Below are 17484 nucleotides of genomic sequence, written 5' to 3' on the forward strand. Positions count from 1 at the left end.
TGCGGTGAACCATAGACAACATAGAACAGATTAGCCGGTAATATTAAAATTTGATATCGATAAATTTTAACGCAATACGGTATTTAAATAACGGAAGGTACGGAGAAAGAGAAATTAACGATCAAGAGACGGCGACAAGTCTCCAGTGGCGAATCGTATTTCCGAATATGGTAATATTTTGACACCGCAGTTCCGTTTGAGCCGTAGACGTGAACAGACCGAATCACCGAACAGACCACGGGGGCTGCACGCGGATCGTGACTCGTGCGTGTAGATTACAATAAAAAAGAAAATTATTTTTAAAGCCCGTCCGATCGCGATCGCGTTAAATAATCGATAATCTTAAAGAGTCGGAGTGTTTTTAGTGAAAGTAGAATCGAAATAAGTCTCGTAAGTGTCAGTAAAGTGATAAATATGGCGAACAGCGTAGCACCAGACTCGTGGGAGCAGCAGGCGGACAGCGGGGATAATGCGAACGGTCAGGATAAATCGTTGGAGAGTAAATTCTCAACGTTGAATGTAAACGCCGCTGAATTCGTGCCTTCCTTCTGCATACCATCCTCGGAAACGAGCTCGGCAGGCGACAGCCCCAACGCCACCGTTCCTGACACCAGCCACGGTACGTGGATACCTTACCTTACCTATCTTCTCCGTTCCCCAGAACTCCTCCAAAAATAACAGTACATATCCACTAATGACGACGTATCCCTCTCTACTTAACACATGTCCATTATCTGACCGATAACAATTTTCATTTTCCCATCCGCACCGCTGGCTGGATCCGTTACATTACCGCTTACCTGGTGGCGGTTAATTATAACATTGTGATTGTTTCTCCGCACTCCGCATAATAATGCCTTTAATACTCGTCGTTACGGATTTGAACGACGACAAAACAAACCCCGTATATTATCACTAATTAATCCATTATCGTATTTTTATCTTTTTCTTATTCGCAATTATTCAGCATGTAAACTAGGAATAAAGTAAATGCCATGCGTGCCGCGCATTTTACTGCATCCCCGCATTGACCACGGTATCAGACAACGTGGATTCCACTTACCTTGACATTCCAACCTACTTTTCGCTTACACTTGATCGGAATAATTTCACCCAAACTTTTTCTTCCCCTTTGTTCACGTTTCTCTTTTCTTGTTCTGTTCTTCTGTAGATCTTGAGGTTTCTTCCCATCTATGTCCCGATTACCCATTCCTAATTTACTCATACCAAACAGGCACGATCTCATCACCAAACTGTTATCTTATTTATCACATATGTTGACTTGACTGCACAGCTGTTGGGCGATTAGAAAGTTTCGATGCTTTATTTTTTATTTCCTACCTTCTTCGTCATCTGGGCAACGATATTATATCGAACACCTGTGAAAAACTACCTTGTCGACTTCAGGAGGAAGCTCTGTCGCCGTTCCACCTGATCCGGCTGGTACTTTAGTCGAGGAACCGCCTGCTGGGGGAGGGGCACCACCTCCACCTAACGCAACAAACGCCAAGAACGCCAGTCCTGAACATCAGCCGGCTGATTCTTGGGAGGAAGCAGCCGTTGATGCCGACCCGTTATTAACACCTGAGAATGAAGAGGTAACGACAACGGCGATCTGAAGTTTTTTCTCTACACATGCGATGTCGTTTAACGTATATTTTGTATGTTGTGATAATACAACTGTCGCTTCACAGGCTGAAATTGACGAGGATGAAGAGACGGTGGTAAAAATACTGAAAAAGAAGCCAGTCAAAATAACGGAAGATACAAAAAGCAAAAAAGAACACGTCAATGTTGTCTTCATTGGGCATGTCGGTGAGTTGGTAATTTCTAAGTTCATAAACTGCTAACTTGTAGCTAGGCGAACATGAAATGTAAATATTTATAAATACTGGAAGGAAGTATGATTTTATGTGCGAACAATTTTAAGATACTATGAATTCAAGTGTGCAGATTATTTGGTATTAATCACTGTTCGTGCACAATGTTTATTGTAGGAAGATAGTAAAAGAACAAAACCAACTTTTGGTTCTGAGAAATAAAAGAAAAAAAAATTGGGATAGTCGTGGAATTTTAAAACTCATTTCATTGGTCATTCCAATTTTTCATTTACCGATTCGTGTCACTAAAACATAAAGTGATGCTGTTGCATTTATGGTTTTAAATTCCGTCGTTTTTTGGTGATACCGTGTGTTATATAAAATCACACATATAGTAGAAAACTGGCTTGGAATATTTTATGGCAACGTTGAAAAACATCACGTGTAGATTTGAGCGTAAGAAAGATGGCTGAACATAATCTTTCCTTCGTTAATCAGTCAGACATAGTAAACAATGGTTGAAAGAAGTGCAATCAGTCATTTGTATGTTCTTCTTACCACCTATCATCGTACCTATCTTTATCCTTATTTACTTTGCTCCTATTTCACAATAGGTTTATCAAAATTCCGAGTACAAGTTGTGGCGTTATGAACAAGAAACGTTCGAGTATCGTGTTGAGCTTATTCGCGGCATTAAATAATTCTAAAAATCATCTTCAGATTGGGATAAACTATTCAACAAATTAGCTCAGATGCAAATTCTTGAATAATTGTACAGATGCCGGGAAGTCAACCATCGGCGGACAAATCATGGCATTAACAGGTATGGTCGACAAAAGAACATTGGAAAAGTATGAAAGAGAAGCTAAGGAAAGGAGCAGAGAAACGTGGTACCTGAGTTGGGCGCTGGATACCAACCAGGAAGAGAGAGAGAAAGGAAAAACTGTCGAGGTTGGCCGGGCGTATTTTGAGACTGAAAGAAAGCACTTTACAATTTTGGATGCGCCAGGACACAAAAGTTTTGTACCAAACATGATCGGTGGTGCTGCTCAGGCTGATTTAGCTGTCCTTGTAATTTCTGCGAGAAAAGGTGAATTTGAAACTGGATTTGACAGAGGGGGACAAACGAGAGAACATGCCATGCTGGCCAAAACTGCTGGCGTCAAACATCTGGTAGTATTAGTTAATAAAATGGATGACCCTACGGTGGAATGGGACGAGGGAAGATACAACGAATGCAGGTAAACATTCATTTCTCAAAGCTGATATGAATGTCTGGCACAAAAAGATAAATTTCATATTATTAGAATGTTTCATTCTTTGCATAGTTAAGTTGTAACAGTTTTATTCAAGGTTGCAATAATTAATTTTCAGAGATAAAATCTTACCCTACCTTCGTAAACTGGGATTCAACCCAGCGAAAGACTTGACCTTTATGCCGGTATCGGGCCAACTAGGAATCGGCTTGAAAGATCCAATCCCTGCGGAGCTCTGTACTTGGTACAAGGGTGAAGCGTTCATACCATTCATTGACCAACTACCATCCCTTAATCGTAAGAGTAACGGACCATTTATTATGCCAATTGTTGATAAATACAAGGATATGGGTACGGTCGTAATGGGTAAAGTGGAGGCTGGAGAAGCAAAGAAGGGACATTCTCTTCTGGTCATGCCTAATCGAGTGAGTATATTGAATCATTAATTATTTTGCTCGATGTGTTCTTAGATCAATTTTCATTTACATTCGATACTTCTCGTTGAATTGATAGACGGCAGTAACGGTAGACCAATTGTGGTCGGATGATGAAGAAGTAACATCAGTTGGTCCTGGTGAAAATGTAAAGATTAAGCTAAAGGGTATTGAGGAAGAAGACGTGAGTCCCGGCTTTGTTCTATGCGACAGTAATAATCCGATCAAAACGGGAAAAATTTTTGACGCCCAAGTTGTCATCCTGGAGCACAAAAGCATCATTTGTGCCGGTTACAGTGCTGTAATGCACATTCACTGCGCAGCGGAAGAAGTCAGTGTGAAAGCACTCATATGTTTGGTGGACAAAAAATCTGGTGAGAAAAGTAAAACGCGACCGAGGTTCGTCAAACAAGATCAAGTGGCCATCATGAGAATTGAGTGTGCCGGAGTTATTTGCCTTGAACAGTTTAAACTGTTTCCCCAAATGGGTCGGTTCACTCTTAGGGACGAAAGTGAGTATATTATCCTTTTGCCTCATCCATAGCTCGTAAATATCATGATCAAAAGTACAAAACAGTGTGTTACTCTAATTATCGAACTTTAAATTTGTTTTACAAAACTCGCTCAATTTTCAACTAAATCGCAAAAAGCAAGTATATATCAGGAACATTATTGACGATTGCTTATTCATTCATTTTCAGACAAAACTATTGCTATTGGTAAGGTGCTGAAGGTGGTTGAGTAAGTTCTGTTTTACGTTGAATTTTATTGTGACTAAGGACATTATTATACCTACCATCGAACACATTGAAATCACACACAAACAATGTAAACACAAACTTTGAGAACCTATGATCTATCTGTATGCATTAAACATTAGATGATGAAACAATACGCACTCACGGTAAGTGTAATTTGGGATTGGGTGAACAGAGAGAGATATATGCGAATTATATATATTATATATATAAAGAATGATATATATGACAAACTAAAATAAAACGACTTTGATTACAAAAAGAAAAGAATAAAATAGATAATACAAAGAAATGTTTTTGAAAAAACAGCACCACCCCCTGCCCTAAAGGAGACGAAAAAAAAAATCTTTTCAGGATTTCGTTGTCGTTGAAATATTTTAATGGCAAGGGGGTAGGGGAGGAGGGTATACAAAAAGGCTTTTTCAATATAAACTGAGGGCGATATTTTTGTTCTACGGAGCTATGTGAAAAATGATAATGGATAGCATTAACGCTAATTATGATTATTATTATTATTATTATCATTGAATTTATGGGTAATAGATGAAACATATTGAGTAAAGCAAATAGATAGTGTTCCACAACAATTTATAATTATTAAATCAATATTGTACTGTTTCTTATTTTATTCTCATTAAAATACTAATTTACTACGAAACTGTTTATTTGTAATAATTTTCACTGTATGTTCTGTACTTTGGAGCATCTTTATGTTCATTAGAAAGAGAACAAAGAAAAAGAAAAAATAATACGTGAAAACTTTCTGTGATAGAACACAGGGAGAGTAAATTAATTTACATAGATTTTTTGAGGAATGTAGTCTATAAGAAGACAATTGATATGAATATCTTTTGATTTCTTTATAAAAAAAATATCAAACCAGCCACATTGTGCCCTAAAAATTGATTGCAGAAGTATTTATGACAATTATCAGATCACGGCTGAAGTTGTGACAATACCAGACAGGGATGAAAAATCAGTTTGTAAATCTAAAAAAGCATCGAATATTCCTATTCATGTGTAAGGTATATCGATAGAAAGAAGTTAGTTACTCTACTCTTGCTCTGATACAATACACTAAAATACTGGTTGTCATCTCGTCTTCCAAGAAAAAAAAAAAAGAAAGAAAAAAACACGAAGTCTGTAACGCTCATAAGTACAGAACTTTATAGTGTATTGAATATAATAATCGTTGACATTTTCGTTTTCCATTTTACTTCATATTTCGTACTTTTTTTTTTTTTATAATCTATTTGCGAATTTTATTAAAGAGCTTGTCACCATCGGCACATACATAGCTAGGCGAATTCATGGAAACGTGATTTTTGTAGCTTCAGTGAAACAATCACACGGTGAAGAGAAGAATAATTGTAAAATATAAGAACCGGCAATGTCCGTATTGTTATTATTAAATATTATTATGGATTGAACTAATATTAATTATTAATATAAAAACTACCAATAATATAAACACAAACGAAGTATAAGGAGGTGAGCAAACTACAGAAGAATAATAGATATTAAGAGCCTTAGCTCATGCTGTAGTGTGGGATACATTGATATTTTTATATATTGCTGCGCCATCAATATTTACTTATTCAATCAAGTCAGCCGGTTTGGTTTTTACTGAAAAGGCTTGGCTTTTAACCATTTTAAAGCTATCTTTGCGAGGGCCTAAAATTATGAAAAACGGAAGAGTGCTGAAAACTTGATGAAAAAAATTAACACAATGAAGTTCTGTGAAATTTTAATATCAAAAAGTATTCAGTGTTTAGCGCTTAATTAGCAATATGAATTCTTCATCAATAGTTGGAAATTTACCAGACAATATGACGTGCTTTAGAAAGTTCTCATAACCGTAATTACGAATATTGTTTAAAAGAAATCGAGGGTTCTCCTCCAGCGAACCATTTTCATGCTGTTCTCAATTTCATTCAATACAATGTACAAATTGTTGTCCTTTGGTATAGGGGGAAATATAAAATGTAAAAATGTGTGATTCGTACAATCCTATTTGATGTATATCGAAGTAGGATAATTTTTTCTTGAGACATAAAGAAGTAGTTTCTACTCAAACTATTGAAAACTATGAGAAAAACGTAGATAGCATAAGTACAAATAAATTATTTTTGAAATATGCAAAACGGTGTCATTGCTTTCAAAGATAGAAATAGAATTATTTTTTTAATAGTAAGGTCTGAAAGCCTGCAATGATAAAACTGCTTCATTTTTCTCACTGGTATTCAGCGCTCATCCTACTTATTACTTATAACTTATATAATAAAATTTGGAAAACTGTTCAAAATCATGTGGGAGAAAAGGAAAAATTTTCTTTTCAATTACGTGTTATTTAATGAATGATAGAATGGTACATAATAATATATTTAATCGATTTACGAGGATGCTACTCTTAATTGTGCACGATAATTATTCTTTTAACAGTTAAAATGCATGTAAAAGAATAAATTTCGTTCAAATTTTTGTGAAAGGAAGTCATTGCAGTCACAGAGCGAAGTTTATAAAGTATTGCCTAATAAAACACCGTGATGGAAGATTTGAAATCTTGTACATGGTTGTATATGGTTACATAGTTATATTAAACATGTACATAAACACGTGCGGACAGCGTCAAGTCTGTTTCGTGCCAATCGTCCAATAAATAATCAAGCGGTCCGTTTAATTTAGTTGCACTGTAAAGTTGAACGCCACATTCATATCTTTATGGAGAAACGATTGATAAAGGACTAAACATAATTTCGCTATTATGCATGAGATGTGAAAAATCAACTATAGCCTTTAATACGAACTAAACCGGCTATTAGCTTCCTAATTATCATCTTGGATATGAATTTTGAAGAAATTATCATTTGCTCATGAGTATTTACATTGCAATTTAACTGTAACATATAAGTTGTCGAATCAATTCTTGAAAACAATCGATTTCGATTGTTATCAAACACCATGTCAAGAAATGATTGAATTCAAAGTAAATGAAATGAGTCTTAAAAAATATTTTAAAAAGTTAAATTTTAAGGTATAGGTATAAAATTTCAAGAATAAAAGAACACGGAAATTAATGAGACACATGAAACAAGATTACTAGACGCGGGAAAGGTTGTTTCATCATTTTAAAATGAACTTGTATCGGTGATAGTAAATTTTGAAACTGTAGAAATGAAAATGCTTTAGAAACCGACGCCAAAATGGACGAGGATGGTTTTGAAGTAATATCAAGCACTGTATGCGATTTGATAATTCCCATAGCGACCAGATGTTTTTAAATTAAAATTACTATTTTGACGGTGACAACCTTGTACGTTTAATAATCTTGTATTAGCACTGTCTGCCTTTTTTTACGAATAAAAAAAATCTAATCAGACTTAAACCTTGTAGTGAGGTGAATGAAATGACTTATATTATTATAAAAATGTGCATAAATTGTTTATCAAATGCGCAGTGTTTCCTCATTGAAACAACATAAATACGAAAATTTTGAAGACATTTTCATATTCCCAATAAATATTGTACATGGAGACAGCCTCTTTAATTCTAGAAATTTAATATCAAGCCCCTGTTATGTTGATTTTATCTTTTATGTTCATACATCATGTGATATGTGAAGTGTAATCATATTTATAGACCCCGCACTAGTTTCAACTAGTTTTCACTGCGTGTCGTTCTGACTCATTTAATATTAGCGCTCCTAATTCTGATCAACGATCTGATGTTACGGAAGAAAAAGATGAGTTTAAGTCGACGATATAAAATATTAGGTATGTAAGAAGTTGTTCGAATCAATAACTTGGTACAATGTAATGATAATCATTTCTTGACTCTTTGAGATTGTGTTTGAAATGAAAATGAATTTGCTAATGGCTTATATATTTATTTATATTTTATCCGGCTTTCGGTTGTATAAAAATTAGGTGATTCAATAACGGAATTCAATTTATTTGAATTATTTTCAAATGAAACTCTTCATAAAATTGACATCATCAATTCGTTATTACGCTTGCTGGTGTGATGTCTAAACTATACATATGAGCTAATATCTGAACTACGGTTTACTGTAATATACGCAATTTCAATTGTCTCCTAATCTCTGGCCAAAGTATTTTAACATAGTAAAGTATAAATGTGTAAAGTGGTTTTATAAACCCCAATTTTCTAAACAATTACCTTGTTAAATCTGTTTACCGATCTCTATCAATGTTTGAAATATCGGCTATTTCTTGCGCCAGAAAGTGATTCGATACAATTATGCCATTGAAGCAAAAACAAATACTCCACAACAATTGCCAAGTGATCTTGCAGTATTTTTTAATTCGTCAATTAGTGATTTGGTCAACATAATTCACGAGTAATATGGGCGAATGATTCAAATTTTTATACAAAAATTATTCCGTCATACCGATGTTTTGCCTAGTGATTTTGCCGCGGCAATTGTTCATCGTGAGTAGTCCTGAGTCATAATTCCAATGTTACCAACATAACTCGACTCGAGACTCAATTGAAAAAAGTCCCTAACTAGCATAAACATGGCCTCCCGAGGCAGTCTCGGTGTTCTGAGAGTTTTAGCCAAATTAGAAGCGTCTGTCAACTCCGGAAACTATTATGAAGCACATCAGATGTACAGGACTTTGCACTTTAGGTAAGCCGACAATTATTCATATGGTTTATATATTCTAACCACTTTCAAGTGCGACGTAATTGCAACTTAACCTCTCTTTAGGTACCTCGGACAAAGAAAGTATTCGGAATTACTGGAATTACTGTACAATGGATCAACGTTACTCCTACAACATGATCAGGTACTAATTTATCTACATTAATGTATTTGCATCAATAAAAAGTGCCTACCAAATTTTAACATTTGCATATGCATGTGTGTTGAATGTTCATTGGAGCATTCAGTGATTAGTCACAAGTGGTAGAAGTCTTGCCATCTCTTGCATTGGATTTCCAAATGTTACCAAAGTTATGAAGAAGCATTGCTGTAGCAGATATACAAAATAAATGCTTGAATGATTTTCATATTTATTCTGCAATTCCCATATATTTAATCTACGACAGGCATGCATCACATATTTAAGAACATGAGCAACACTGATTGTTTAATTTTTCTTTCAGCAAGCAAGTGGTGCTGATCTTGGTACATTATTTGTCGATGCTCTAGTCAAGTCAGAAACTGAGCCATCCCAAGTATATTTCGAAAAACTGACGAATTTATTCGGCTTGATGAACCCTACAGCACCAGAAAGGGAAACGTTTCTTTTAGAAGCGCTAAGGTGGAGCTTAAAGGGGTCCGATTATAAAACAGGTCACCCTGATTTTCATCAGCGAATAGCACAAGTATTCTGGAAAGGTATACTCAAGTGATAAGAATCAGATCTGTGTATTAAATATTTCTTTCATAACAGATAGACAGATTCATAGAAATTGTACATTGTGAAACTATACTGCTGCTTCATTGTGCATAGAAGCTCTCGCAGTCAATCTCTCATATCATATTTATATCTTTTTAAATACAGAGAAAAACTACATAATGGCCAGGCAACACTTTTTATATAGTAGTGATGGATCTGGTTGTGCTGCGATGCTTGTTGAACTTCACGAAGAGCGTGGATACTCGAGTGAAATAGATCTTTTCATTGTGCAAGCCGTCTTACAGTAAGTCATTGAGTGAAATTATACTTCATATAAGAGTTTTGTAAAAGATACCCGAATTGTTTGCTTGCATGTACATTATAAAATAGTAAAAGAATTGTTACGCTCTTATTATATTGTACTTCATTGATTTCCAGGTACTTATGTTTGAGAAATAAAACCACAGCAGAAGAAGCGTTTCATTCATATACTTTGAAACACCCAAAAATAAATAGTGGTCCACCGTACTTTCTGCCATTGTTGAATTTTTTATTCTTCTTACTGAAAACCATTGAAACGTAAGTTTCGCTGACATGTTATATTAATAAATTAGCAATATAGTTAATCATACACTAACATGATACATTCCTCATCACAATAATCCAGCAATATCGTAACAATTGTATTGGATATTCTTGCCTTTGAAATACTTGGTCTCATTTTAAATTTACAAATTTCACTTGCTGTCTTTCAAGACATTATGAGAATTTTTGATTGTTAATGCTATGAATGACTATAGGCAGTTAAAAGATTTCAACATATTCACCAGAAATAAAAAACATTTTAACTTTTTAAAATTTTTGTAAATACAGTGGTAAGCTGGCCGCTTTCACAGTTTTGTGTGAGCAGTACCAGTTAAGCCTGAACAGAGACCCGCTCTATAGACAATACTTGGATAAAATAGGTCAAGTGTTCTTTAATGTATCACCGCCACGAGCACCCAGTCAAGGATTATTTGGTTCACTGTTACAATCGTTTTTCAACGGTCTGGAAGAAGAAGATTCAGACGATGATCAGCGAAATGCTCCTACGACATCGCACGTGGCACAAGAATTAGACTAATTGGAAAGGGAATGTTTTTAAGCTTTGTATGAGATGAATTAAGAGAGCTTACAGAGATTTGAGATGCCATAAGGGTCTGCTGAAGTGGGTATTCATATATATACATATTAAATCTAGCGTTATGTAGCAGTTTATTGTTCTCATTTTTAGCATTCTTCATCCATTCAAATACTTATATATATTAGGGTGGTCCTTGTTTGGAAGTCGATAAAAGTTTTGCTGCAACGCTCCGCAGACCTGTTCACAATCATTTTAAAAAAATCTGTAAATTTTCAAGCCACTGCAACTAAAACAACTTAAAAATTAAGAAAGGAAACTTTTTTTTACCTGAATGGGAAAACCCAAACTCGCAGAGGCACGTGTATCAGTAATGTAACGGCTTGAAACTACACAAATTTTTTATATGATTTGGAACAGGTCTGGGGGGCATTGCAATGAAAATATTTCAGACCCCCAAATAAGAACCCACTCTAAGATATATAAATATATAATAATATACATAGGTACATATTGATGAACATTCGAAGGGTTGTAAAATGCCTACATTTAGAGATTTATTTATATCTGAATATGCATTCTTACGTATTCATCATTGTACCTATATGGATTGTAGAAGCAGTGTACAGAATTTTATTTATTTTTGCGTAAATTTCAATTCTTCAAAATAATAATATATATAAAAAACATAAATTCATGGTCGATGCCCATTCAGTTTGTATGACTTTATTTTACTTTATTTTTCGCCGTTTACGTTTCTAATAATCTATTGACAAACATGTGAGATTTTTAGGTTTTTTTTATACTAAACCGTGTGCTAACAAATTAGCTTATAAATACGCGAAACTAAGCGATTTAAAATGAGATAGTTATTCTAAAACTCGATATTCCACATTCAGGAGGCAAAGCATATAATATCTAATGTGCCCTTTTTGAAATCTGGCTCTAAAGAAAACTTATAGTAATAACCGTGTACATTTTGGAAGTGATACGAATCGGTTTAAAGTGTTATTTTGTATACTCTAAATAATGTGAGAAATAAAAGGAAAAAATATTTAGCATAATAATTTTTTCTTAAAAATATAAACTGCACTAATACCACATGCGATTAGTTAAAGTGAAGACACGTAACAAAACTGAATAATATTCATCTACTAACGAATAATGTAAAGAAACGTCAAAATCAAAGTACAAGGCTAGTTCACACATCCGACGTCAGAATATTGACTATTTTAGACATTGTATATTATTATCAATTTTAGTAAGCTGTAAGATGTCAGACTATGAGTCAACTTAAATAATGTACAAAAGTAATAATTATTGCAGTACATACCTTTCAATGGCAAATTTTTTTCATCTCGCCTCTTATTCAATATAGCATGTAATTTTATGAATACTTGACTGGTATTGTGTATATAGATTTTTATTAATGCGAACAAGGTCCACTTTACTTGTTCGACTTTTTCGATTTACTTCCAATCTTTTACTTCATGAAAATAATTAGTCTTTTTTCTGATCTATCGATTGCTGATGCTGTTTCTGTCATATGATAGGATTTAAAATTATATTAATTTACGCATTGAAATGAATCCGATATTTACGAGTTTGTATTAACTTCTGGTTTATCGAAATATTAACAATTTTAGGGCGCAGTAGAAAAATGCTTAAAAAAGTATCTATGTAATTTGTAAAACAAATTTTAGATAACACATCATTTGAGCAATCAATGTACAGGCTGAGAATCTTTCCAAAGTAAGTTAAAACAGTGTTAAGAGATACGAGCAAATATATTTTACAGTAGTATAGCGTGTAGCAAAAGCTCAATTACGCAACAGTTAATATTTAGTATGAAATACTATAATGCTTTATTACGTGAATTAAAATTAATCTCCGACAGTGGCATAATAATCTATTTAATTGAGGAAAAACAAATTCTAGATCCTTAACATATTGAAAATAAAAATACAAAATGATAATCCACTATCTTTTCACATACAGAATTCGTTATTAACTTTAAAAAACTGTAAAATACTAACAGGTGGTTTTTATTTGTGTATTTTATTTTTCAGTATAAAAAATATAAACATGAGACTTTTATCGAGGATTTTTAGCTCGGATATTAAATACTTTTTATCTCGTAAGCCATTTACATGCAATTTCAATAAAAACAATTCCTTCTTCGCAATCCTTTACAATTTTAATGCATACATAAGTTTTAACTATAAAATATTAACTCTTAAATGTTATTCCAAAAAGAAAAAAAAAAAAACCAGTCCTACATGATCGATACAGAAGGTAAATAACGTTAATTTCTTATAAAATAATTGGTGATATTATAATTGTAGGTTACGTTACTGCACAGGTTTGGGAAATGATTTTGATTTTTATACAAAGAAATAAAAATATAATTTAGACCACTATTGTATGTATAGGAAAACTACGGAATTATATCTATCAAAGCAAACCTCGATTTTTTTAAAAGTAGCTCACTGCTTGATTGTAAGTCTTTCTAGTATGATTGAGCGGGAGTTACAATATGGAAAAATTTTTATGTACGTTATATTGAGCATGACTCAATATTAAAATTATAAGACGTAGATCTATATTCCAACCTGCTCTTTTCTCAAACGAAAATATTTTCCAATTATATTATCATTTAGTATTAATCATTGTAAATGATATATCTTACCAGGAACCAATTTGATATCCCCCTTCGAATTTGATGCAACTCGTGTATGTTGTAGAACATTGAAAACTAAAACACACCTTGTTTTTATCAGCGGAAAAACGGTTTGAAGGGATGAAAACGATACCCAAAGATGGAAACCCAACATGGTAATTTCTTGATGTACACGATGTGTTTGAATGAAACCAATGCTGAAATGTTCCTATTCATGAATGAAACCTTTTTTAATGTTCTACAAATATACATGAGTTGTAACTAAATCGGAGGCGGACACCGAACTGATCTTTCTTGTTAGTAGAAATCTATCTAGCTGTATCTCTTTTGGATACACATGTTTAATACTCTTTCAGACCTGGCATGGGGAATTGTGAGGCAAATTTTTCTACTTCTGTACGAAGTGCTTGGACCTTTACCTTTATTGCCACATCAGTATCTAATACCCTTTTAAATTCCGGGAGCTTAAGTCCAGATATAGCCGTGACTTCTTTAGCCAGTTCTATACCTGAAAATGGGAAATAGTATTAACAACCTGTGAGTCGATATTGTCAAAGCTGGAGCATAACTTTGAACGCTTCGCCAAGCTAACTCAAATTCAAACGTAAGTGATAGTGAAACTGATAGAACTTACCTGAATGAATGAAATTAACAGCTTTATCAATTTCAGCTTCCTTGAAACCCCTAGTAGTCAAAGCCGGTGTTCCAAGCCTGATACCGTTTGGATTTAATGCACTTTTATCCCCAGGAACTGTATTTTTGTTGCATGCGATTCCAATATCTTCTAGTATCCTCTCAGCTTTGGCTCCGCTGATACCAGTGGTACTCAGATCAACTAAGATGAGATGCACGTCGGTGCCACCACTGCTAATTTTGTAACCAAGTTTTTGAAGACTGTCCGAGAGTCTTTTTGCATTAGCTAATACTTGTTTTTGATAAGCAATGAACTCGGGAGACTTAGCCTGCTTCATTGTTGTGGCAATGGCAGCAATTTGATGATTATGTGGGCCACCTTGCAGGCCGGGAAACACAGCCTGATTTATTCTGGTCTCCAGGTCATACAAAATCTTTTCACCCTTCTTATTTGTACTTCTAACGCCTTTCCGGAAGAAAATTACACCGGCACGTGGTCCTCTGTAATTAAATAAACATTATATCTGACTGTCTGATTTACACAAAAGTTAAAATTTGTTTACAACAATTTAATTGCTGTACCTGAGCGTCTTATGAGTTGTAGTAGAAACAACATCGCTGTATTCAAACGGGCTGGGAATAACACCTGCAGCAACAAGCCCAGAAATATGCGACATATCGCTGAAGAGATACGCTCCATGTTGATCAGCAATTTCCCTAAAACGTTTGTAGTCCAAACACCTGCTATAGCACGTTGTACCGGCTATAATTATCTTTGGCTTGAACAATCTTGCAGTCTCTTCAAGTTTATCGTAGTCTATGTATCCTGTTTCAGGATTCACCTTGTAAGGCATCGACTCAAAGAATATCGATGTTGCAGAGATTTTCTTGGTTTCGGTGAAAAATCCTATGAAACATTGAAGGTAGATTTATAAATAAAATGGTAATGTAAAATTTTTCTTTATAACAGAAAATTACTGCTCCTCATATATACGTTTAAGGAATTTTTGTTAACCATGTGTTAGATGCCCTCCGTCGGGGAGATCTAGACCCATTATACGCCCATGGGGTTCAACCAGACCAGTGTAGACAGCAAAATTGGCCGGACTGCCGGAGTACGGTTGAACATTGCATCCCCATTCTTCTGGATTTAGATTGTAAGCTTCTAAGGCACGTTTTTGAGCAAGTAATTCAATTTGATCAATGAATTCGTTTCCACCGTAATATCTGAAAAAGTGAAAAATTATTAGTGTACAATTGAAGAAAATAAAATTATGTTCTAACGATTTCACATAGTTCCAGGTAAAAAAGAGGAGAATTTGGAAGTCAAATTAATTTATTCACCTCTGTCCCGGAAGACCTTCGCTGTATTTATTTCCTAGGCAAGATCCGAGGCATTGGAGTACGCTAAGAGAGGTAAAATTTTCACTCGCAATCATTTCCAGCCCACACTCTTGTCGCTTTTTCTCCTTTTTCATTAAATCGAACAGCTCGTAATCCGTGTCCCATAAGTTTTTGTGAATAGTGCTCGACATATTGTCCTAGAAATGAAATTCTCAGATTTAATAGAAATGAAAAAACAAGTTTCATAATTTTTTCTTTCCTTTTCGTTCAAATGACATTATAACTTGCACATGAAAATTTAATTGATCAAATTTAATTTCCGTCAAAGAATATCACGAAATGAACAATAACCTGTTGCTTTTCACACGTCTTGCTGCGTACGGACACGTGCTTCGAACGGAAAAAAATATGGAAGTAGTTATGTAGCGAAAAAAAACGTGCCAGTAACGCTGGATATTCGTCAAAGATTGATTGCTAAATGGTAGGAAATTTGCGGTACCCGTGGTATTATAATGCCTAGTTAAGGGAAACTGATGGAGTTCAAGCGAGATAACCCCAACTCTCCGAGCGACACGATGAGGTCGTGAATATGTGAAATCTTCTTACGTGAAACTTAAACGGAAGATTACGCGCGAGTTTTATCGCCGATAGTGAGAATGTAAAATCGGAGCAGAGCGCAAACAAGCGTCACACATATAATAATTCACGTTAGCACAACTTTCGACATTTGTTTTGCGCAAATAATCATAATTATAATACATATAGGTATAATGATTATCGCAGAGACGCCTTATCAAAGTTTGCACAATAACCGATTATTGTTGTTGCACTTTCGAAAACCCACATAATCGCAAATGAGCGCGTTAAAAACAATTATTTCGTCACACTGACCGTCTTAAAGATAAGTTCACATCGCTGTCACACTAATTATCTACGTATAGGCTAAACTGCATCTACTACAAATATTTCATCGAAGTGTAGAATTGCAACAATGCGTGTGAATATCGGCTGTCAGTACGGTCAAGAAAAAAAATGATCAAACAAATTTAACGCTTATTGTTAGAATACCCGACATTATTTGCTTTCCTCACCGGCATTGAAGTGCAGTCAGTTGCCGTGTGTTGAACGTAGTGAAATGATGATGTAGTGCGAGTAACCAAGTGACCCAAAGTTCTTGGTCTTCTTGTTGCATTGCCCTTTTTTATCACCAGATTTTTAACCAATTGCTTCGCCGCTCCGGTTAAACTATACCAATTTCCGGCCATCATATTTTATGTATTTAGCTCGGTGATACTCCCACGATTGTATGGAAATATAAACTGACTGCAGGGGTATAAAGTTTGCCTTTAAAATAACTAAATAGCCAGCCTTTCGACAGTTCACGCGAAGTCGGTACAATCTATCTTCACGGATATATGCTACGCGTTATAATACGCAGGACCAATTCCGAATTCTATCAACTATGTACGCGTTGCGCATAAATTTAAAAAAAAACAAACCGGCTATATTAACGTTTTCTTTCCAACTGTACATATTATAAGCATGCAGAACGATCCACCGTTTAAAGAACTGACTGCTAAGGGATTGCGAGAGAATGTGCATCATTGTATATATATATACGTGTCGTGTATATTCTACACGCTACGAGATAGATCAATACGCTTTCTCGCGTTACCGCGGCAAACAGCCAGCAAATATTTCTTCACGTCAACCATACATATACATATATTGTGAATAAGACAATCCCCCGTACCAATCGGTAGATTAAGAATGTTTTATCAGAAATTCAAAACACTGCATATACTTATTTATTGTCGCCTCTGCTAGTTTATTCAAGCTTTCAATTCAGCGGTTTATGCAGCTGCCGAATGCATTGAAATCATAATTTGTTACGAAACTCGGTAGGAGAACTTTTCAAAGAAATGAAGAATATTTTAATTTCAAATTCAACGACTCAACTATCTGAATTATTACTTTATCGTAATCGATTTTATTACGATTTTCTCTCATTGATTATTTTCAGAACGAAAGCATTCGCTATTGAAATAAATTTGTAAGACCATTGCTCTGGAG

General features: G+C 34.7%; 3 protein-coding genes across 6 annotated transcripts; 2 read left to right on the forward strand and 1 right to left on the reverse strand.

Moving 5' to 3' along the window:
- Window positions 1-190: 190 nt before the first annotated feature.
- LOC124297321 (eukaryotic peptide chain release factor GTP-binding subunit ERF3A) lies at window positions 191-7803 on the forward strand. 2 transcript variants are annotated; one of them, XM_046748237.1, is made up of 7 exons: window positions 191-619; window positions 1408-1598; window positions 1695-1815; window positions 2599-3061; window positions 3195-3501; window positions 3590-4022; window positions 4212-7803. In XM_046748237.1, exons 1-7 carry the CDS (start codon window positions 415-417, stop codon window positions 4253-4255), a joined length of 1764 nt encoding a protein of 587 aa, XP_046604193.1. In that variant the 5' UTR covers window positions 191-414; the 3' UTR covers window positions 4256-7803. The 2 variants fall into 2 exon arrangements, with proteins under 2 accessions (XP_046604193.1, XP_046604194.1); XM_046748238.1 differs by having other exon boundaries at window positions 191-478.
- Window positions 7804-8759: 956 nt separating this feature from the next.
- On the forward strand, window positions 8760-13038 carry LOC124297340 (Golgi to ER traffic protein 4 homolog). Its single transcript, XM_046748260.1, has 6 exons — window positions 8760-8919; window positions 9001-9079; window positions 9399-9633; window positions 9800-9938; window positions 10073-10213; window positions 10508-13038. The coding sequence occupies exons 1-6, from the start codon at window positions 8807-8809 to the stop codon at window positions 10755-10757; spliced, it is 957 nt and encodes a 318-aa protein (XP_046604216.1). The 5' UTR covers window positions 8760-8806; the 3' UTR covers window positions 10758-13038.
- On the reverse strand, window positions 11089-16915 carry LOC124297323 (serine hydroxymethyltransferase). Of its 3 annotated transcripts, none has more exons than XM_046748240.1 (6): window positions 16503-16915; window positions 15412-15608; window positions 15083-15294; window positions 14650-14974; window positions 14069-14568; window positions 11089-13942 (listed from the first exon to the last, which is right to left on the reverse strand). In XM_046748240.1, exons 1-6 carry the CDS (start codon window positions 16677-16679, stop codon window positions 13776-13778), a joined length of 1578 nt encoding a protein of 525 aa, XP_046604196.1. In that variant the 5' UTR covers window positions 16680-16915; the 3' UTR covers window positions 11089-13775. The 3 variants fall into 3 exon arrangements, with proteins under 3 accessions (XP_046604196.1, XP_046604198.1, XP_046604197.1); XM_046748242.1 differs by lacking the exon at window positions 16503-16915 and adding an exon at window positions 15911-15933; XM_046748241.1 differs by lacking the exon at window positions 16503-16915 and adding an exon at window positions 15763-15904.
- Window positions 16916-17484: the final 569 nt, after the last annotated feature.

This window comes from Neodiprion virginianus, chromosome 2 (assembly GCF_021901495.1).
Source record: "Neodiprion virginianus isolate iyNeoVirg1 chromosome 2, iyNeoVirg1.1, whole genome shotgun sequence".
In the NCBI taxonomy this organism is placed as follows: domain Eukaryota; kingdom Metazoa; phylum Arthropoda; class Insecta; order Hymenoptera; family Diprionidae; genus Neodiprion; species Neodiprion virginianus.

What these genes read in the sequence shown, in the direction of transcription:
- LOC124297321 (XM_046748237.1), top strand. Translation starts at nt 415, where the DNA reads ATGGCGAACAGCGTAGCACCAGACTCGTGGGAGCAGCAGGCGGACAGC. An exon ending in TGTCTTCATTGGGCATGTCG is followed by an intron (nt 1,816 to 2,598) that starts GTGAGTTGGTAA and finishes ATAATTGTACAG; the next exon opens with ATGCCGGGAAGTCAACCATC. An exon ending in GGAAGATACAACGAATGCAG is followed by an intron (nt 3,062 to 3,194) that starts GTAAACATTCAT and finishes ATTAATTTTCAG; the next exon opens with AGATAAAATCTTACCCTACC.
- LOC124297340 (XM_046748260.1), top strand. Translation starts at nt 8,807, where the DNA reads ATGGCCTCCCGAGGCAGTCTCGGTGTTCTGAGAGTTTTAGCCAAATTA. An exon ending in TACAGGACTTTGCACTTTAG is followed by an intron (nt 8,920 to 9,000) that starts GTAAGCCGACAA and finishes ACCTCTCTTTAG; the next exon opens with GTACCTCGGACAAAGAAAGT. An exon ending in TACTCCTACAACATGATCAG is followed by an intron (nt 9,080 to 9,398) that starts GTACTAATTTAT and finishes TTTTTCTTTCAG; the next exon opens with CAAGCAAGTGGTGCTGATCT.
- LOC124297323 (XM_046748240.1), bottom strand. Translation starts at nt 16,679, where the DNA reads ATGATGGCCGGAAATTGGTATAGTTTAACCGGAGCGGCGAAGCAATTG. An exon ending in ACAACTCATAAGACGCTCAG is followed by an intron (nt 14,569 to 14,649) that starts GTACAGCAATTA and finishes ATTTAATTACAG; the next exon opens with AGGACCACGTGCCGGTGTAA. An exon ending in TGTTAATTTCATTCATTCAG is followed by an intron (nt 13,943 to 14,068) that starts GTAAGTTCTATC and finishes TCCCATTTTCAG; the next exon opens with GTATAGAACTGGCTAAAGAA.